The 21681-nt window shown below is 49.3% G+C and overlaps 1 protein-coding gene across 1 annotated transcript in view; it reads right to left on the reverse strand.

Moving 5' to 3' along the window:
• Positions 1 to 21681, reverse strand: part of LOC144791581 (metal cation symporter ZIP14-like) — a 259836-nt gene that overhangs the window by 223644 nt on the left and 14511 nt on the right. The window contains exon 2 of the mRNA XM_078666302.1: positions 8428 to 8705. Within this exon, the coding sequence (XP_078522428.1) occupies positions 8428 to 8705 (278 nt within the window). The remainder of the gene's footprint in view (positions 1 to 8427; positions 8706 to 21681) is intronic.

Below are 21681 nucleotides of genomic sequence, written 5' to 3' on the forward strand. Positions count from 1 at the left end.
CTTTGACCCGTTACCACATAAATATTGGAAACTGTTCCATGAGGAGGTTTCCCCCCCCTTCATGCCATTTGCTGTCAGTCCCTCAGTACTGCTCGGGTTCCGGACTGTTGGAAGTTGGCCGTGGTATCGCCGCTTTTGAAGAAGGATACATTGGATCCTACTTGCTCAGCGAACTACAGGCCTATTTCATTGCTTCCTTTCCCAATTAAGATCCTGGAGAAGCTGGCTACTAAACATCTGTCCAGCTTTATAGAGACTAACATCTGCCTGGACGTGGCTCAGTTTGGCTTTAGGCCAGCCCACGGTACTGAGTCTGCATTGGTGACCGCTTTGGATGACCTACGTTCGCGTGTCGACCCTGGTCGAGCAGCCTTTCTAGTGCTGCTCGATATGTCGGCCGCGTTCGATACGGTCAGCCATGCCATTCTGGTCAGGAGACTAGAGGAAATTGGGGTGTTCGGCCTGGCCCTGGACTGGTTGGTCTCTTATCTCGGTAATAGACACCAGGTGGTAGCCTTGCCGCTCTATCGTTCTGACATCAAAAAAGTGGGGCAGGGCGTACCCCAAGGGTCGGCCATTAGCCCTATTCTATTTAATCTATACCTCCGTCCCCTGGTCAGGCTGATTAAGTCCTTCGGCATTGCGGTCATCAATTATGCCGATGACACACAACGTATCTTCTCCTTTGAGGGTAGGGATGCTGTGTCGCAGGAGACTTTCCATCGCTGCATGACAGCTACCGCGGATTGGCAGAGACAAAATTCCCTACAATTCAACAGCTCAAAAACTGAGGTACTGCACTGTTCGATGGATCGCATTCCCCGGCCTCTGCCACCGGATTTTTGGCCTTCTCCCTCCCAGGGCACTGTGTTGGCGGCAGATTCAGTTCGAAATCTGGGTGTGATGTTCGAATCTAACTTACAGTTAGACACGTTTGTTAACAAAACTGTGGCTACGTGTATGATGCTGCTCCGCACATTGCGGAAGATTCTCTCTTTGCTCCCGGTTCACGCCCGACCAGAGGTAGTGCGTAGTATCATCTTAAGCAGGCTTGATTACTGCAACGCGCTACTTCTGGGTGCGCCAGCTACCCTAGTGGGTAAATTGCAGCAAGTGCAGAACATGGCTGCTAAGCTGGCTCTTTCTAGACGGCGTTCTGATTCCTCTTCCTTGGCGCTCATGGACCTTCACTGGCTGCCAATCGTCCAGCGCATTGATTTTAAAGCATTATGTCTAGTATTTAGGGCCCTTAATGGTCAGGGGCTGTCTCTGCTGCAGGCGATGTTTTCCTGGTATACACCTACCAGATCTCTTCGTTTTTCGTCAGCCTGTCTGGTGGTAATCCCTAAAATTGTGAGGACTCGGATGGGCGGACGCTCTTTTAGATTCACCGCAACTAAACTGTGGAATTCTTTACCCCTGCCTCTGAGAAATAAGGGGGACCTCTCCTCCTTTAAAAAAGGATTAAAAACATACCTCTTCCCTAGGATAGTGTAAAGATTGTGGCAGTATAACATCGCGTATGATTGGTCAAAGTCAAAGCGCCAGGATACCCTTTGGGTTACAGTCTCTGCGCTATATAAATATGCCATACAATACTACAAAATACAATAAATACCGAATCGGTAAAATTCAGTATTTATGAATTGGTAAATCTGATTTACCTACATCTAGGGCCAGATGTAGGTGGCCGTTTCAGGCCATTTACCGACCGGTAACGGCCGATTTTGGCCGTTACCGATCGGTAAATGGGTGACAGGTATGTAGGGGGCATTTTTTTACCGAATCGGTAAAAATATATATTAACTCACTTGTTTCATTTTAAACACTAAAGAAGAGATTTACGAACTTTTCAATCAAGGCAGGGCAATCAAAGTTGCTGCACTGCGTTGCTTAAAGGACAGAGCAGAAAAAGCTCCATGTTTATTAAGATATGGAACTGTTACCCTCGCTCACTGCACTGGTGCACTTTAGGCTGCCTTGCGCCACACAAATACCATAGTGTAAGGTTTTATGCGTGAACACAAGCACAGGTTTTGTACTGGAAAGGGACCCTTCCAATACAAAATTCTATGGTTTAATACTTTTCGCACTTTGTATCTGTGTTGTACAGTGCAGAACACATGCAAAGTTGGAAAACAGAGGCGATTTTTTTAGGTCTCGGCCTCTGCCAATGCGCATTGCAGATGTCGAGATTATAGTAGGCAAAACAGCTCTTGAAACCAGCGAGGATTGTCCCCAATGCATGTAAGTTACTCAAGCGCGGCGCTTCCCCAGCACGCGCTCGGCTTCACTTCTCATTCACACCCCATATGGTGTTCCCTCCCACTCGCTCGCACATCAAAGGCTGCTGCTCCCCCGCCAATACGCTCCCGACCCGCCCCAGTAATGTCAATTGTTTTTATTGCCTTACAATGTTCAGATCTCTTCCAGGCTCCATTAAATATGTGCACGAGACATGTCTTTGAGGTGCTGAGAATGTCAGATATCCGCAGATGCCACTACACTGCACCGAGGGGAGCTCTGTACATATAATGTATGTTTATACATATCTTCACATTCTCCGAAACCTCACTGCGCATCAAACCTCTTTCAAGCATCACAGCATCAAGTCATACACGTCACCGTGTTAAGCCCCGGAAATAACCTTTAACATATGTATTGAGTTGGATTCATTTTGCATAAAATAAACTGCGCACTACATAAAAACGTTTTACATCGTAATTGTATTTATTCTTTTATTTTTGTTATCTTTTTGTCAAAGGCTCCCGCATCACGCACCTCGGTCTGCATCCTTAAGATTTGCTCCTCAAGTCTCCCCTGTGCTTAGCCCAAACGATCAACATAGAAAGCGCTTCCACAGGGATCCCTCGCCTCCCGCGAGGCGCTGCAGCTTCTTAGACATCCCCCAACTACGTTCACATCTGAGCCCAACTGCGCCCTCTGTCTGCAGTTTCATGTCGGGTGTTTCATTCAACACGCAACACGTTGAGACTGCAGGGCGTCACTCAAGTCCTCCTGGAGCAGAATAAGGAAAGCAACTCCAGCTCCCACCCGCCCCTCCCCCAAGTAGTTTGTTTTTATTACGCTTTCTTTCGTTCTCTCCTTCCTCTTTGTCCCTTCCTCATCCTTCCATTCATACTTCTCTCCATCCTTCATCCCTTCTTCTGTTCCTCTTCCTCTTTTACTCCTCCCTTCATCCACCCCCTTAGTTATTACTCTCCTCTTTCATTCTTCCCTTTGTTGTTTCCTTTCTTCATCGCATCCATTCTTTCTTTCCTCCTCGCTGTCATCTTCCTCCCTTCGCATACTTTCTTCCACTCCTCCCTTTCCACTTCCTTCTCTCTTCCCACTCTCTCTCCTCTTCTTTCTTCCTCATCATTCTTTTTTAGGTCTCGCTGAACCAACCCTCTCACCCTGACACACCCTCACCCTCCCTCACACAACCTCACTCACCCTCACAACCCCCTCACCCTCCCTCACACACCCTCACTCACCCTCACTCACCCTCACAACCCTCTCACCCTCGCACACTCACCATCACACCCCCTTACCCACCCTCACTCTCACACACCCTCTCACCCAGACTCACCCTCACACCCCTACACACCCTCTCACCCTCACTTACCATCACCCACACACCCCCTCACCCTCACAACCCCATCACCCTCACACCTCCTCACCCTCACACCCCCCTCACCCTCACACACCCTCTCACCCACCCTCACACCCCCTCACCCTCCCTCACTTACCTTCACACACCCTCACCCTCACAACCCTCTCACCCTCACACACCCTCTCACTCTCCCTCACTCAATCTCACCCTCCCTCACCCACCCTCACCCTCCCTCACCCACCCTCACTTACCCTCACTCACCCTCACACACCCTCACAACCCTCACAACCCTCTCACCCACCCCCACTCTCACACACCCTGACTCACCCTCACACCCCCTCACCCTCACACACCCTCTCACCCTCACCCTCTCCCACCATCACCCTCACACCCCCTCACCCTCACAACCCCCTCACCCTCCCCTCACCCTCACTTACCTTCACACAACCTCACATCCCCTCACCCTCACACCCCCTAACTCACACACCCTCTCACCCATTCACCCTCACACCCCCTCACCCTCACAACCATCTCACCCTCACCCTCACTCATCCTCACCAGCATAGCATAACAACACATAGCATAGCATAACAAAACACAGCATAGCATAGCATAACAAAACACAGCATAGCATAACAAATCAAAGCATAGGATAGCAAAACAAAACATAGCTTAGCATACAGCATCACTCAGCACCACCACAGCATCACTCAGGGGCACCACAACATCACTATGCGCCACCACAGCATCACTGAACGCCACATCATCATTCGTTCGCCATCGCAACATCACTCAGCGCCACCACATCATCAATCTGTACAACCATTCAACAACAACTGGTTCAAATATGTTCTCTCAATGTTTCAAGCTTCATTACAAATGTAACAAAAAGATGTTAATATTTCACTTCTGTTTTGGGATTTTCGTCACAATAAAATACACTTAACATAATCATCACAAAAGTTATTTACAAAAGTTTAAACTATTGCCATTATAAATTACAATATGTTAGAAAGGCGATTCCAGGGGGACAGAAGGTGTCTGACTGTCGCCCTGAAACCTGTAGTTCCGTGTGGAATTGGCCGAGCGAGGTCGAGAGGCCTCCTTGGCGAGGCTCCTCTCCTATGATCGTAACAGCCGAGCAATCACACCACCACAGAGAGACACCACACAAGAGTAGGTTTAGGAGTCTTTATATAAGGAATAAAGGCACGGTTCTGCAGCAATATATACAAGGGGATCGGGGGATCCCAATAAAGTTTCAATGTCCGGGGAAGGGGGTAGCGGGACAGTCTCGGTACCAGCTGGTACTAGGAAACCCTGCGCACAGCTCTCAATCCTCGAGCTGGGGGGTGCCGGGAGCCGCAACAGCGTCAGCAGGGCTCCGAAGATGGTTCAACTTGGTCGGGCCGCGACAGCGTCAGCAGGACTCCGAAGGTGGTTCAGCTTGGTCGAGCCGCGACAGCGTCAGCAGGGCTCGGCGGATAGTTCAGCTTGGTGGAGCCGCGACAGCGTCAGCAGGGCTCAGAGGATGGTTCAGCTTGGTGGAGCCGCGACAGCGTCAGCAGGGCTCGACGGATGGTCAGCTTGGTAGAGCCGCGACAGCGTCAGCAGGGCTCGGCGGATGGTTTAGCTTGGTGGAGCCGAGACAGCGTCAGCAGGGCTCAGAGGTTCCAGGTTCCAGGTTCAGGTTCAAGAGTTCTTATCAGGTTCAGCCGCGACGAGGTCAGCAGGGCTTCGACTCCCAGATACAACTGATTCCTTGATCCGGGGCTGGCCCAGATATAGGACTGGAGTCCTTTGATGTCCGGACCCTCGCGCCTGGGGGGCAGAGGGGCCGGGATGAAGGTGTCCAGACACCCAGCAGGGGGGTGGAGCCAGCGTCCAGGGAGGCCGGAGGGCGATCGATACCAGGCGTCCGGGCACGGCTGAAGGGCCATCTAAACTCTTCTCCTCCGGGATACGCCAAGTGGCCACTTTACCACCTGGGTTGATCTTGGTGCCATGATGTCGAGGCTTCGCTGGGGCCGTGGCCGGGGTCGGGCCGAGGCCACGTGCTCGGGACGTGATGGGCCCAAGATGGAGTCGGGCCTGCGAGAGTGGCCCGGGGTGGTGACCGGACCGGCAGAGTGGGGGCGAACTGGGTTCGCCGGGTTCCAGAGGGGGAGAGCCGGGGTTTTCCAGGGGGCGGCTCTCGTCGAGAGTTTGTTGAGGGTGGTGTCCGGAGGGGCGACAGCGGGTCGATGGAGGGCCGATGTCGTCCTGGGCCCGCCATGCGGAAGGGGTAGGACCACGCCACGAGGCAGGGTCCAACACAATAACTTTTATTTAAGTATTTATTATTAAAAAAATTAAAAGCCATTGTTATTTGTAATATCAATACATGTAAGTCACGTAAATACAACACATATTGCTTTACAAATGCTGTAGGTGTCACATTTGCGAAAGTTATAACTATTGGCATTTGTTAGAAGGGGCGATCCCAGGGGGACAGGATATGCTCTCCCGACCACCCCGTGACCCACCTCTCCTAGGAACGCTGCTGAGCACTGGCAGGAGGCCCTCACAGGGGAGGACTTCGTATCTAGGATCGTACACACTGAGCTTCCACCACACTTATAAACGGACACCACACCGTAGGATTCAGTATACAAGGTTCTTTATAAAGCAGTAGTCATGAGGTAAAACGAGTACGTATTTACAAGGCGATCTAGGGATCGTAAAGAGTCTCGTTTGTGAGGAATAGGGATACAGGACAGTCACAGTACTGGGACTAGTACGAAGCGTACCCTGCGCACAGCTCTCAATCCTCGAGCCAGGGGATACGGTAGGTGGGGGGCGTACTGCTGCTCCACTCACTTCTTCTCGAGCCAGGTCTTACAGGTAGCGTCGATGGTCCAGCCGGACCAGGGTACTCCTCGTGCTGCGACAAAGTCAGCAGGGCCTGATCCGGAGTGAACGGAGTGTCTGTGAGTTCTTGGGGAGCCACAAACACGTCAGCAGGGCTCAAGCTGTTCCACGTATGTCCTTTTCTGCAAGGATGAGCCGCGACGTCGTCAGCAGGGCTCGCACAAGTTACAAAGTTCCAGTATCGATCTTCTTCTCAAAAATGGCTGAGCCGTGACCAGGTCCGCAGGGCTCTCTTTTCCAGGGTTCAACTGCCCGCTAGTTCTAGAGCGGGCCTTGTTATAGTCCGGTTCCCCTTTGAAGTCCGGACCCTCGCAGGCGGGGATCTGATGCCTCGGGGCTGATCATCGGGGTTTCCTGCCGGCTGGCTCTTTGATCCTTTCAAGATGCGTCCGGGGATTTCCAGACGCCTATCAAGGCCTGGAGCCAGCTCTCGGGGAGGCCAGAGGTGTGATCGAAACCAGTCCCCAGGGGGAGGCCAGAGGTGTGAGGGAAACCAGTCTCCCAGGGGAGGCCGGAGGTGTAATCGAAACCCTTTGGTCCTATCTCCCTCAGAGGGAACCGTCTACCACCCAGCCGGGCATGGCGCGTCTGACGCCTAAGTTTCGCTGGGGCCGGGGTCAGGCCGGGGGCCATGGAGTCAGGGATCTCGGGAAGGGTGATGGCTACCGGGGAGCCCTCTGGGGTGATGCGTGTTCTGGGCGCCCGGTACTGGGAGGATAGATGGCGGGATGCGGAGGTGGTCGTCCGTTTGGTAGGGTTCTGCAAGGAACGGGCGGACAGGGGATGGGACGACCAGGGGTTTCTGCTGCACAGGGATAACTGTCGGGGCGCTGAGGATCGGGGGGAACCACACCACGAGGCCAGGTCCAACAGCATTGTAAATGACAAAGGTATTAATTTAGCTATTTTCAAAAACAAAACATAAATAAAACATTTGTCATTTACAACACCAATAGCTCAAACTTTCCAAATGCGAGACTTATTGCATTGCAAATGCTTGTTTTTTAAGTTGCTTTACTGTTATGCCTTTGCTTCAAAAGGACATCTGTTTTGGTGGAAATTCTGGTCTACCAATGTAAGGAGATAAAGATTTGCAAAAAAACCGATGGGCGGCTTGCAAGGGAACACCCATGTACCACCTGTAGAATACCCCTTGAAGCAACAAAGCGCCAAGATGTGTAGAGTACTACTTTGAATTACTTTATGCAACTTTTCCAACCCCAATCATGATATGCATTAGAAAGTAAATCCCACTACCAGACTTTGCGCTCGGTTGGATGCAAATCTGGCACGATGTGTTAGTAAATGTGGGCCGTGGCAGCCTACCTTCTACCATAGTACTATTTTTAAATAATAACTGCTTATTCGAAGTTCTTCCAGTCACAGGATGGGACTTCATAGCACTATACATGTCACACTTCCTAAGTGCATCAACCAGAATTCAGTTCTGTGACTGGTTACAGTTACACAAACAAACATCTGCAGTTATGGCCTTAACCAACTAAGCTGTCATAACGAAGGAATCAATAGAAAATGCATTCTTTTTTAGCACGGTTCCCATCCTTTTTCTTATGCGCTTTAACCTGTTGATGAACTACACAATACTTTGCCAAGAGGTGGTCACTATCTACCGAGGCACCATCTGCAGCGCAATCCCGCACACACAAACTAAAGAACTGTGTGTGTGCTGGAATCTGCATCATCTCGGGGTGCGACACACGAGTGGGGGGAGCCCTTTTAGCCCATGGGGTTGCGCTCTGAGGAGGGGGCTGTTTATGATTAATTGGAAAATGAAGTGATAACAAGGACTTGTGGCTTTGAACGTCATTACACAGCACAAAGTTCAAAAAGTCCCAACTTTTCCCCAGAGTGGGCGCACACTGTAAAGACCCCTTCCTTACCCTGGTCAGGTTCCTGCGCTGCGGCTCCGAGCGCGACAGGTTATCGCGGCCCACGCCCACATCCAGGCGGTTAAGCAGGGCCTTGAGCTGCTGCAGGGACAGCGTGTCGTTCTCGCCATAGCGGTGCAGGAGGTCCTGCAGGAAGGTGGAGGCCGTGATGCCGCCCAAGGGGGGCCTCGTCAGGTCTTCCTCGAACCGGGCCGAGTGCCAAGAAGCCACAAAGAAAATGATCGCTGGCAGCACACAGCCGGCACGAGGGGTCATGGTGACACGGCGTCCTGGAAAAAACAGACACATGCACGGTTACATTCAGTGGCTGAGGGCGGGGGTGCTCATTCAGCAAAACACAGGCAAACAAACAGCGCATATCCGATAACAGAAACACAATGCCAGCGAAGGGGGCAGGCAGGCTCCGTGGCAGAGATCACCATCGACGCCAGGCCTCCTGTGCTTCTACATCCAGGCCCTATAGATTTACAGTGCTGCTCTCTCTACAATGCGCCTCGGTTCAGATCTGCTCCACCCCGGGCACACTAAAACCACTGCCCCTCCAGCTCTGCAACCACCACACAAAACTGCCAAAGCAGCCCGTCAATCACCAACCCCTTTTGTACCAGTCCTCATCAGCAGCGCCCCTTCGCTTCGGGAGAAAAGGTCCCCGCACAGCCCTGTAAATACAGCTCACTTCTAAGTCATATTTTCTACAATGAAAGTAGGAGGTTTCAGATGCTGGTGTTTTTATGTCTTGCTCATCAGACAGCGTAAGATGCCTGGTTCTGAAAGACCTACTGGGAACTTAAAGTGGGCTCTAAGAGGTTGCACGTTGCCTACCAGAGGTTGAACTTATTGTCACTCATTTGGGGTGTCTTTTTTTATTTAATTGCTTGAATTCCCCATTTATAAACACACACACACACACAGCGCCACACACACCCACACACCCACACACAGAGAGCCACACACACAGAGAGCCACACACACACACAGAAAGCCAAACACACACAGAAAGCCAAACACACACAGAAAGCCGCACACACACACAGAGAGCCACCCACACACAGAGAGCCACACACACAGTGAGCCACACACACACACAGAAAGCCAAACACACACAGAAAGCCAAACACACACAGAAAGCCGCACACACACACAGAGAGCCAAACACACACAGAAAGCCGCACACACACACAGAAAGCCAAACACACACAGAAAGCCAAACACACACAGAAAGCCGCACACACACACAGAGAGCCACACACACACAGAGAGCCACACACACACACACACAGAGCGCCACACACACACACAGAGCGCCACACACACACAGAGCCACACACACAGAGCCACACACACAGAGTCACACACACAGAGTCACACACACAGAGTCACACAGAGCCACACACACAGAGCCACACACACAGAGCCACACACACACACAGAGCCACACACACACACACACAGAGAGCCACACACACACACACAGAGCCACACACACACACACAGAGCCACACACACACAGAGAGCCACACACACACACAGAGCCACACACACACAGAGCCACACACACACAGAGCCACACACACAGAGAGTCACACACACAGAGAGTCACACACACACAGAGCCACGCACACACAGAGCCACACACACACACAGAGCCACACACACAGGGAGCCACACACACAGGGAGCCACACACACAGAGCCACACACACACACACAGAGCCACACACACACACACCGAGCCACACACACACACACACACCGAGCCACACACACCGAGCCACACACACACACACACCGAGCCACACACACACACACCGAGCCATACACACAGAGCCACACACACCCCTTCAGAGCCACACACACACAGAGCCACACACACACACACACAGAGCCACACACACGCACACACAGAGCCACACACGCACACACAGAGCCACACACACAGAGCCACACACACACACAAAGCCACACACATACACAGCCACACACACACACAAAGCCACACACATACACAGCCAGACACACATACACAGCCAGACACACACACAGAGCCACACACACACACAGAGCCACACACACACACAGCCACACACACACACAGCGAGCCACACCCACACAGCCACACACACAGAGAGCCACACACACACACACAGAGCCACACACACACAGAGAGCCACACACACAGAGAGCCACACACACACACACACAGAGCCACACACAGAGCCACACACACACAGAGCCACACACACAGATAGCCACACACACAGAGTCACACACACACACACAGAGTCACACACACACAGAGTCACACACACACAGAGTCACACACACACACAGAGTCACACACACACACAGAGTCACACACACACACAGAGTCACACACACACACAGAGTCACACACACACAGAGCCACACACACACAGAGCCACACACACAGAGTCACACACACACAGAGCCACACACACACAGAGCCACACACAGAGCCACACACACAGAGCCACACACACAGAGTCACACACACACACACACACAGAGCCACACACACACACAGAGCCACACACACACACACAGAGCCACACACACACACACACACAGAGAGCCACACACACACACAGAGCCACACACACACAGAGAGAGCCACACACACACAGAGAGCCACACACACACAGAGAGCCACACACACACAGAGCCACACACACACAGAGCCACACAGAGCCACACACACACACACAGAGCCACACACACAGAGAGTCACACACAGAGAGTCACACACAGAGAGTCACACACAGAGAGTCACACACAGAGAGTCACACACAGAGAGTCACGCACACACAGAGCCAGACACACACAGAGCCACACACACACAGAGCCACACACACACAGAGCCACACACACACAGAGCCACACACACACAGAGCCACACACACACAGAGCCACACACACACAGAGCCACACACACACAGAGCCACACACACACACACAGCCACACACACACACACAGCCACACACACACACACAGCCACACACACACACACACACACAGCCACACACAGAGCCACACACACAGAGAGCCACACCCACACAGCCACACACAGAGCCACACACACAGAGAGCCACTGTTAGACGGGGACCTGGAGGGTCGGCCGAGCACAAGGGGAGAGGCCTCCGGTGAGGGCCGTCTCCAGCGATCGTACAGACAAGTAACTTCCCCCCCCACAGATGGACACCACACGAAGATCAGATTAACACCTTTTATAGGCAGCTCTTGAAGTAAGGTAGTACGATACAAGGAGAACAGGACACGATGATCCTCTCAATTCTAGTCTCTAGTAGGGGAAGGGGGTAGCGGGACAGTCTTGGTACCTACGGGTACTGAGGTGAAACGGCGGTAGCTCACAATCCTCGAGCTCGGTGGTCGGACCGCGGCAGCGCCAGCAGGTCCCGAAGAGATCGTAGGTGGCAACGGGCCGCGGCAGCGCCAGCAGGTCCCAACGAGGATGGAAGTTACAACGGGCCGCGGCAGCGCCAGCAGGTCCCACGAGGATGAAGGTTGCAGAAGGCCGCGGCAGCGCCAGCAGGCAGGACGATAGTTCACAAGGCAGGGCTGCGGCAGCGCCAGCAGTCCGTCAAGGATGAGTTCTTCTCAGTGTCTCTCGACTCCAGGATACAACTGCCTTCCTGCTCTGGGGCTGCCTCGGTTATAGGTCTGGCGCCCTTTGATGTCCGGACCCTCGCACTGGGAGGTCGGGAGGTCAGGGATGAGGGAGTCCAGACACCCAGCAGGGGGGTGGAGCCAGCGCCCGGGGAGGCTGGGGGCGATCGGCACCTGGCGGGGGAGAGCCATCGACACTTCTTTCTCCCATTAGCCTGCCAAGTGGTCCGTTCACCTCCTGGATGGATGGTGGTGCCGGGATGGCGGGGCCTGGCCGGGCCCAGGGTTGGGGGTCGAGCTGAGGCCACGCGGCCGCGTGGTGCAGTGTCCAAGATGGCGGCTGGGCCGGGCAATGGGGCTGACGGGGGCCCGGGCCCGTGACACAGAGATATCCGGGAGCAGGCGTCCCGGAGGGGACGGGTTGCTTCTGCGGGTAGCCCCCGGAGAGCCGGTGTCTGGGCCCTGTCGTGCGGGGAGGGAGCGAGCCCTTCGTGGGGCCTGTCCAACAGCCACACACACACAGAGCCACACACACACAGCCACACACACAGAGAGCCACACACACACAGAGCCACACACACACACAGTGCCACACACACACACAGAGCCACACACACACACAGAGCCACACACACACACACAGAGCCACACACACACAGTCACACATACACACACAGTCACACACACACAGAGCCACACACACACACAGAGCCACACACACACACACACAGAGCCACACACACACGGAGAGCGCCACACACCCACACAGAGAGTCACACACACACACACAGAGTCACACACACACACAGAGCCACACACACACACAGAGCCACACACACACACACACACACACACACAGAGCCACACACACACGGAGAGCGCCACACACCCACACAGAGAGTCACACACACACACACAGAGTCACACATACACACACAGTCACACACACACAGAGCCACACACACACACACAGAGCCACACACACACACAGAGCCACACACACAGAGCCACACACTCACAGAGCCACACACTCACAGAGCCACACATTAAGCAGAATACTCTCACCCAGTCAAGAGATCAGGGCTGGATCCAACACCGTTTTTTAGCTCACTGCACCATCCCAGTTCAGAACCTGGCTATATGCAAATTAGTCTGTTCCTGTCCCAGTGCATGATGGGAACAGGGCAAACCAAACTACCAAGCCAATTCTTACACTGGGAAGGAAACAAGCTTCCGGGGACCGGTTTCTGGCATTTCAGCCGTCGTCGGCCCGGCTTGCTTGAATCCTGATGGTGCAATGAGCAAGGGACTCACATCTGAGTATACCCTTCCACGCTTAGGGTGGACAAAATATTTAAGAACAAGGGGTGGTGATGGACAGAGTTTCTGAATTGAGCAGAATACTCTCACCCAGTCAAGAGATCAGGGCTAGATCCAACACCGTTTTTTAGCTCACTGCACCATCCCAGTTCAGAACCTGGCTATATGCAAATTAGTCTGTTCCTGTCCCAGTGCATGATGGGAACAGGGCAAACCAAACTACCAAGCCAATTCTTACACTGGGAAGGAAACAAGCTTCCGGGGACCGGTTTCTGGCATTTCAGCCGTCGTCGGCCCGGCTTGCTTGAATCCTGATGGTGCAATGAGCAAGGGACTCACATCTGAGTGTACCCTTCCACGCTTAGGGTGGACAAAATATTTAACAACAAGGGGTGGTGATGGACAGAGTTTCTGAATTAAGCAGAATACTCTCACCCAGTCAAGAGATCAGGGTTGGATCCAACACCGTTTTTTTAGCTCACTGCACCATCCCAGTTCAGAACCTGGCTATATGCAAATTAGTCTGTTCCTGTCTCAGTGCATGATGGGAACAGGGCAAACCAAACTACCAAGCCAATTCTTACACTGGGAAGGAAACAAGCTTCCGGGGACCGGTTTCTGGCATTTCAGCCGTCGTCGGCCCGGCTTGCTTGAATCCTGATGGTGCAATGAACAAGGGACTCACATCTGGAAGGAAATGTGGGGCGTTGTATCAGTGCCCTGAAGGGGAGCATTGCGTTCTGGTCCACGCTCCCTCTCTCGGTCGTGGGAAGAGTGGCCCTCCTTAAGATGGTGGCCTTGCCTAGGCTGCTTTATTATTTACGGACTCTGTCGGTTTGGGTCCCGCCACGCATGTTTAAGGAACTGCGTTCTTTGGTCATTGACTTTCTGTGGGGAAACGGACGGCGGAGGGTAGCATTAGCTGCTTTGGTGAGGCCCAAGGCTGAGGGCGGGATGGCGGTTCCTGATTTTGAGCTTTATTATTTAGCTGCTCAGCTGCAGGTACTTGCAAAGCGTTGCAGCGGAATTTCGGGGTCCTGAACAATTGCGGGGTACAGGGATACAGAGGCATATCCTTTCGTACATAGTCTTACAACAAAAACTTAATTTAAAGGACCTGTCGATGGATTGAGAAAACCCTGAGGCTCTGCTGGAATAGGAGTCAGCGTAGGGCTGGGGTGGCGCACCCGTATGCACCGGAGATCCCTTTGGGGATGCTAACTGCATTGCCACACGGTGGGGACTGGTTCCCCCTTATGGAGTGGGAACAGCTGGGACTTCAAATGGTGGGAGATTTATATGAGGATGAGAGGCTGTTACCATTCCAGGCTCTACGGGAGAGATATGATCTCCCAGATGGTAGCTTCCTGCTTCACGCGGCGGTTACAGCGGCTATTCGGAAACATTGGAGGGGGGGTGGGGGGGGGGGGGCAGATGGAACCGGTGACTACCAAGGCTTGTCAATATGTTGTGATGCCCGCGGGAACTTTCAAGGCAGTTACATGCCTTCAATCTCGGATGTTGCGTGAGGGACTCCGACCGCTAGATGGCCTGAAGTTGAAGTGGGAGGCGAGCATAGGCAAACCTATACCGGACACAGTGTGAGGCCACATCTTGAGGAGAACGTGGAAGGGGAGTAGGAATGAATGCGCACTTCCAGCAGGTGCAATTTTTTATCTTGCACCGTGCTTATTTGACCCCTGGGAAGATTCGGAGATATTTTCAGGTCCACGACGCAGCATGTCCCAGGTGCTTCGAGCAGGGAGTAGAGTTAGAACATGTGCTCTGGAATTGCCCAGCTCTGGGAATATATTGGGTGGAGGTAGGGGAGCTCCTAAATGAGGTTACAGATAGACATTTAGACTTTGATATGGCACTGTGCTTGCTGCATTGGTTCCCACACACGACCAAAACTAAAGTCACCAGTAAATTCATTGATTTGGGCTTATTCTTGGCAAAGCGGGAAATTACCTGGCACTGGAAATCGAAGGAAGGGCCGTCGAGCAAGAGATGGGGCGCAGAGCTATATAAATGGGCTAGTAGTGAGAGTTCCATTGGGTTTCGACAGGCTAAGCGAACGACCAATGAAAAGGCTCTAGAATTGGCCAAGGCTTGGGACACGTTGGTGCAGGCATTGCAGGGGTTACAGAGGGAGGGGGGAAGACTGAACTGTTTGAACTATACATGTGATACTTAAAATGCGCATTGTGTCATGAACATAATCCTTCTAGCTGGTGCGATGTTATGAACAATGTATTTGGAATGTACCCACACCAATTGCCGCTTGGGGGGAGGGATCCGGGGGTTTAGTTGGGGGCAACCTTGAAGACATATTTGATGACTAAGTGTGGTGGATGATATTTTGGTCTGTATGATGATTAAAAGGGGAAAAAATCAATAAAATATGTTTTAAAAAAATTATAATATCAGAGAAGCCCCTAAAATCACCTAAAGGGTCTTCAATACAAATATAGAGATGACAAAGAAGAAGAGATACCCGTAGATTTTATTAAGTAGTATGGAGTGGTAGCATGCTTAAAGGGTGAGCTAAACTCATTTAATAAACACATGGTAAAAATATGGTAGAGAAACAATCAAGAAACATCTGGTCTGACAATGAATGCAGGCTCCTAAAAAGAAGAGTAATGAAGTTAGAAAGATATGCAAGGTTCTCAAGAAAAAATTAGGGCAATCATCGACTTCTTGACTTAAGAAAGGTGCTCAAAAGATTGGTAACAAGCAAAAAACGGGTAGATAATGAAATGCTGGAAAATCATGCTCGAGACAATAGGGTCAAATAACATCAAAAAAGTTTAGGAGCTGGTACAGAATGGTCTTGGAAAATTTCAAGGAAAGCGGAGATGTTCAGTGGGGGAGGAAGCAGGAGTTGAATACCTGGAGCAGGTTTATAATAAGGATGTTTAAATTACATGGGGTCCAGTAAACTTCTTTATTGAAGAGAAAATAAAGGAACAGTGTGTCAGTAGTAATAATTAAGAAGACAATTGAGTCTCTAAAACTCAGAAGAGGAGGTGGGCCAGACAACTTGCCAGCAGTGATTTACAATCCAATGTTTTGATGATCCAGTGTGCTCTATTATTATTCCAAAAAATCCTCCTGGCAGGTCGCTTGCCTGATAACTGCAAGCAAGCAGTTGTTAAACCTTTGTATAAAATGTGTGAATCCTCCTTCCCAGGAAGCTATGTGCAAAAAAATCTGTTAAATGTGGGTGGGAAAGGCTTCTCAGATATCCCCCTGGAGACTTGAAAGAATAGGCAGGAACATGGTCAGTGATTCCCATGGAGCAAGGTGGATTCAAAGGGAGTCACTCAACAACAGTTCATAGCTTCAGTCAAAAGGGCTACACACAACCCCTCTCCCCCCCCCCCAAAAAAAACGATAGAGCAACGTGGAAGAATGTATTGCTGTTTTGTGGATTTTTGCTCCGCTTTCAATTCCATTGATTGGGTCTTGCTATGGGAAGTTTTAGGAAACAACACAATTCCACTGGGTGCTCTTTTGATCTTACAGGAATTGCTTTGTAATAACTGCCTTTAAGTGGAATTAGATATTGAGGGGTCATTTTCAAGGTGAATAGATATAAGAAAAGCCCTCAGACAAGGGTGTGTTTTGGCACCCATATTGTTTTCCTTTTTTTTGGCGGATCTACCAAAAACATTAAGCCCATTTAATGAGTTTAGCCCTAAAATGAATGGCACACATGTATGCGGGCTCCTATATGCCTATGACTTAGTAATTCTAAACCAAACAGAAATTGGCTTCCAGAGGAAGCTAGATGTCTTCTATGACTAATTTATGAGGAAAAACTAACAATAAATATGGAGAAGACTGAAGTGCTTCCTTTTGGGAAGAAGAAGCAAAAGTTGGTTTGAACTTTAAATAAAGCCAAAATTGGGATTGTTCACAAATACAAATATTTGGGGATGTGGTTCTCAAATAATTTGTCATGAAAAGATCATATTTACTCTCTGCAGGCTAAAGCACTTTCTTCTGTGGGGCTGTGCTTTAGAAATCGAATACGTTGTATGGATGCCCCTCCTTAAGACTTGTATTGGTTGCTTACCAGGGAATGATATGGCCACAATTCCAGCAAGGTGTAGAAGTTGTCTGTATAAGTGGGTAGGTGCTCAAAAAGATTACTTTCCCTTCCACCCTTGACCATGGTCCAGGCCATCAGGATAGAAAAGGGTCTAACAGCATGGACTTACTTAGCACTTGCAGAGACTATAACATTTTGGATAGAAAGGAGCTTCCACAAATCCCAGGGTTATATAAAAAAGAAATTGGGACTAGTGAATTACTTTGGGCACGATCAGTCAGAAGAACCATTTTCGATCTTTGTTAGAATTTAACATTACAGTATGAGATCAACCGGACAGTGCGAGTAAAGTCAAGCTTAGAAGGGTATCAAAACTGGTGTCCAGAGAGGAAGTTCCAAGATATCTAGGAACCAAGAAATCAGTATCCTTCCTGTTGAACTCGTAGAAGGAGGAGGAGACATTTAAGACAATGCCCATTGAAATTTAGATGTTGGGTAAACCAGATCTTAATCTCCGATACTCAATAATCATTATTAGACAATTATAATATTTGGAAATGTGGCCTTAATGTGCAAGGAGATCTAAAGCAGGTTTTAGTGGATTGTTGGTGGTTCTTAACTCAGCAGAATTTTTTTTTTACTGAAATATGGTATTAGAGAAAGGGGGCAAGCAGTGAATCAACTTGTAGGCGTTTTTATGCAACTTGTGCCCTGAAGCAATTCTATTGTCCGTGAATGAAGTTTTAGATACGATTTGAATATGTTATTGTAATGTTGGATGGAATTATACTAGGTTTTAACTGTGGGCTGGTCCCAATTTTAGACACAATGGTTTTATAATGATTGGATAATGTGTTTTATTGCATATATGTTTGAAAGACGGAGGTCTAGAATAAACTTCTGCTTGACTGACTGACTGACAACAGACCAAGTAATGTCGAGCTCTACATAAGCACAGCTATCTTCAGTGCAGCATGTGCAGTGTCACCAAGGACCCAGGATGTGAGGTACCCGCCCCACCCTAATTGTTATAATCTTTTACTACCAACCATGGAGATACAGTGGGATGATTTTAATTTCTTGCTTTAAGCCCCAAGATACACTTGCTAGACCAAATTAGACACCTCAATTGTCCGATATCCGCAAAGCCTTTGCTTTCCTCATTACGGCTCGGACTGTACGCGAGGATTCCAAAAAATAATCACATATACTGATATTTTTACAACATAATGATATCTCAAATTGCTGCACACCAGGAATACATAAGCACATCCAGACTGTTTTGCTTTCCGTTTTTCCATTAGAAATGCAAAACTGCAAGTATCAGAATGCAAACCAAGAAACAACTCTTGAACAAGGTACACACCATAACCAAAGCTATCTATTAATATAGCAGCTGCATTCTGTACAATGTCAAACTCCGTATTTATTAGAACTGTGAAAAACATCAGTTATACATATATTGCAGTACACTCGGACTTTCTAAGACCTTGCATCTAATCACATTATTATTTTACGTTGTATTTAAAGTTACTAATATACACGAAAATGTTTACTGGCAGGACATTTCCTAGCTGTTTATAAAGTTGTCTGATAAATATTGTACATTCATGTTGAACAATTTAATTTGCACTAACTCTTAAAACAACATTGAAGCATTCTTGCTTAAATGAAATTAAAACTTTCTGAAATAGGAAATCGTTTCGGTATCTAACAAAGTTTGCCCACAAATCAAACATAAAACATGAACACAACATGTGAAAAGGCGAGTTAGGTACAATTATTAGCGGCAGAAACCTTTGGCTTATTGCACCCAACGCATTCTAAAGCTTACACAAGTCCTAAAAATAGAGTAGTACGTTATACAAATATACCAATGAATAGGTAGGTGGCCGCACCACTGCTCTGCCGGGGTACAATGATAAAGTCCAATATTCATTAGTATCACATGTTAAGTGTGACATTTTTCAGGTAATTGTGGCAGTTGTATCTTCAAGGCAATACCTTTCAGGCTATGTTTGAGAGGGGGAGGCGGACTCTATGCGTTCATGATGGAGAATGATGCTATACTCTTATGTAAGGAAACTGGTTCTATTGTACAGCGCTTTGACACCTTCGGGTAAAGTCTGCGCTATATAAAAACGCATTAAATAAATAAAGATATACAAAGGTATGGGTCACTGTTGTACTGTGTATATGAAGACACTGGTAGCCAGGTTGTAATTTCTTGAAGTCTTCTTTATTAATCCATGTCTTGTAACATCAAACAGAGATCATCCAAGTACAGCTCTAATAACTCCTATGCCAGCCCCACCAGGAGCAGCCTGCCTAGCTGCTCAGCCAATCTCCAACTGTCATACACTCATCCACACAGTCACCCAGGCATTCCATTCATCACAGGCACACCAACATTCCGTTTCCATCTCTCGCTCTGGCTCAGCAGCTAGGAAGACCTAGGCTGATTCACATAAGAATGTAAATCTTAGGATACAACATTATTCCTTTGCTTTAAAAATTAAAACAAAACTTACAATCTTTAAAGAAAGGAACCATACACAAAAGCCGAAAATGTTCAAAATTAAGGGAAGAAAATGAATTTAAAACATCACCAAAGAGAGAAGAAAGCAAACAAGAAAAGATGGGCATAATACGACATATTAACAACATGCATCAAAACCCCCCATCCTCCCTCATAAAAATTATTAAGATACATTAGATATGAACCATCAAACAATATCAAATTGGGAAGGAAAAACTGCACTATTACATTACAAATCAGGAATAACCCCATCCCTTCCCAATAATTGTAGTGAAGGGTGAACAGACCCCACGACAAACACCCGAGGCCAGAAACCAACAACAAGGGTGAACAAACACTACAAATACACGTGCACCACAAAATGGACCACATAGAGAGTACACACACAGTGAGGCGCAGGGCGACTTACACACGACAACATCTGAAGCGCGGGGCGACTTACACAGAACAACATGTGACGCGCAGGACAACTTACACACGACAACACCTGAAGCGCAGGACGACTTACACAGGACAACACGTGAGGCGTAGGGCGACTTACACACAACATCTGAAGCGCAGGGCGACTTACACAGGACAACATGTGACGCGCAAGGCGCTTACACACAACATCTGAAGCGCAGGGCGACTTACACAGGACAACATGTGATGCGCAGGGCGACTTACACACATACAAACATAAGAGACGTGCAGCGCAATGTGACTTACCAACTTACACACAACATCACATAAAGAATGTCACCACTACTGATAGATGTGAGAATCCACCCACCAAAACCAGAACGACCCTCATGCAAGAGAGAACCTGTGATGTCCACCCACCAGGAGACTAGGAAGTCCCAACATAAACAGCGTAAAACTGTGGCATCACAACAAAATAACATTGCAACGTGAATACAAGTACTATACCAATCATTGTAGAGCACTATAGAAGACTAGTGAACTGTGCCCCACGCCGGTAAGCGATCTCTCACCCGAATTGTGCTGGACAGAAGGGACACAGGTACAGCATACGTCACAGTTTTTAAAGCATGTAAAATCACAATAGAGACCATAAGTTTGCAGGAGAAAGAATATTCATACATCAAATAGATCATAACATACCTGTTGTAACCTAGTTCTGTTTCCCCCCTGCAACCTTTGGCAAGTGGTGCCTACCAGCTCTCCTGCGCGAGAGCATCCATTGTCCCCTGCCCTCCTGATTGGTTCCCCCTCATCCCGCACTGTCTTGGTTCCGTCCCCCTGCCCTCAACTGTCATAATGATTCTAACTAACTGACCGACGCACCGCCTTAAGGTGTGGGGCTGATTTAATAAACTTCTACTTCGTTATCTTACCTTGACTCTGTCTTCAATTCAACAGTGGCGACGAGGACCTCAGCCCCTCACCGTGAACCCACTGCCGACTTTTGAGTGAGTCGAGCGTGAATTGTGCCATCGACTTGTGAGTAAGTCGAATGTGAAATGAACCAGGGACGCTTAGCAGATTGATCCGACCAGTGAAGACCATTTGAAACTCGAGCGTTCTTGTGAAACTGACGGAGTAAGACTCGAGATAAGCATTACTGGACTCTGCGCAAGCAACCTCTTCTAAGGGCTCGGTGCTGCAGCTGGTTCAGGGAAGAACTGGCTTGATATTTACAATTAATAGTTCCGTTCCGGGAAGTCGACTTTTGAGTGAG

Source organism: Lissotriton helveticus, chromosome 11 (genome assembly GCF_964261635.1).
Source record: "Lissotriton helveticus chromosome 11, aLisHel1.1, whole genome shotgun sequence".
Taxonomy (NCBI): Eukaryota; Metazoa; Chordata; class Amphibia; order Caudata; family Salamandridae; genus Lissotriton; species Lissotriton helveticus.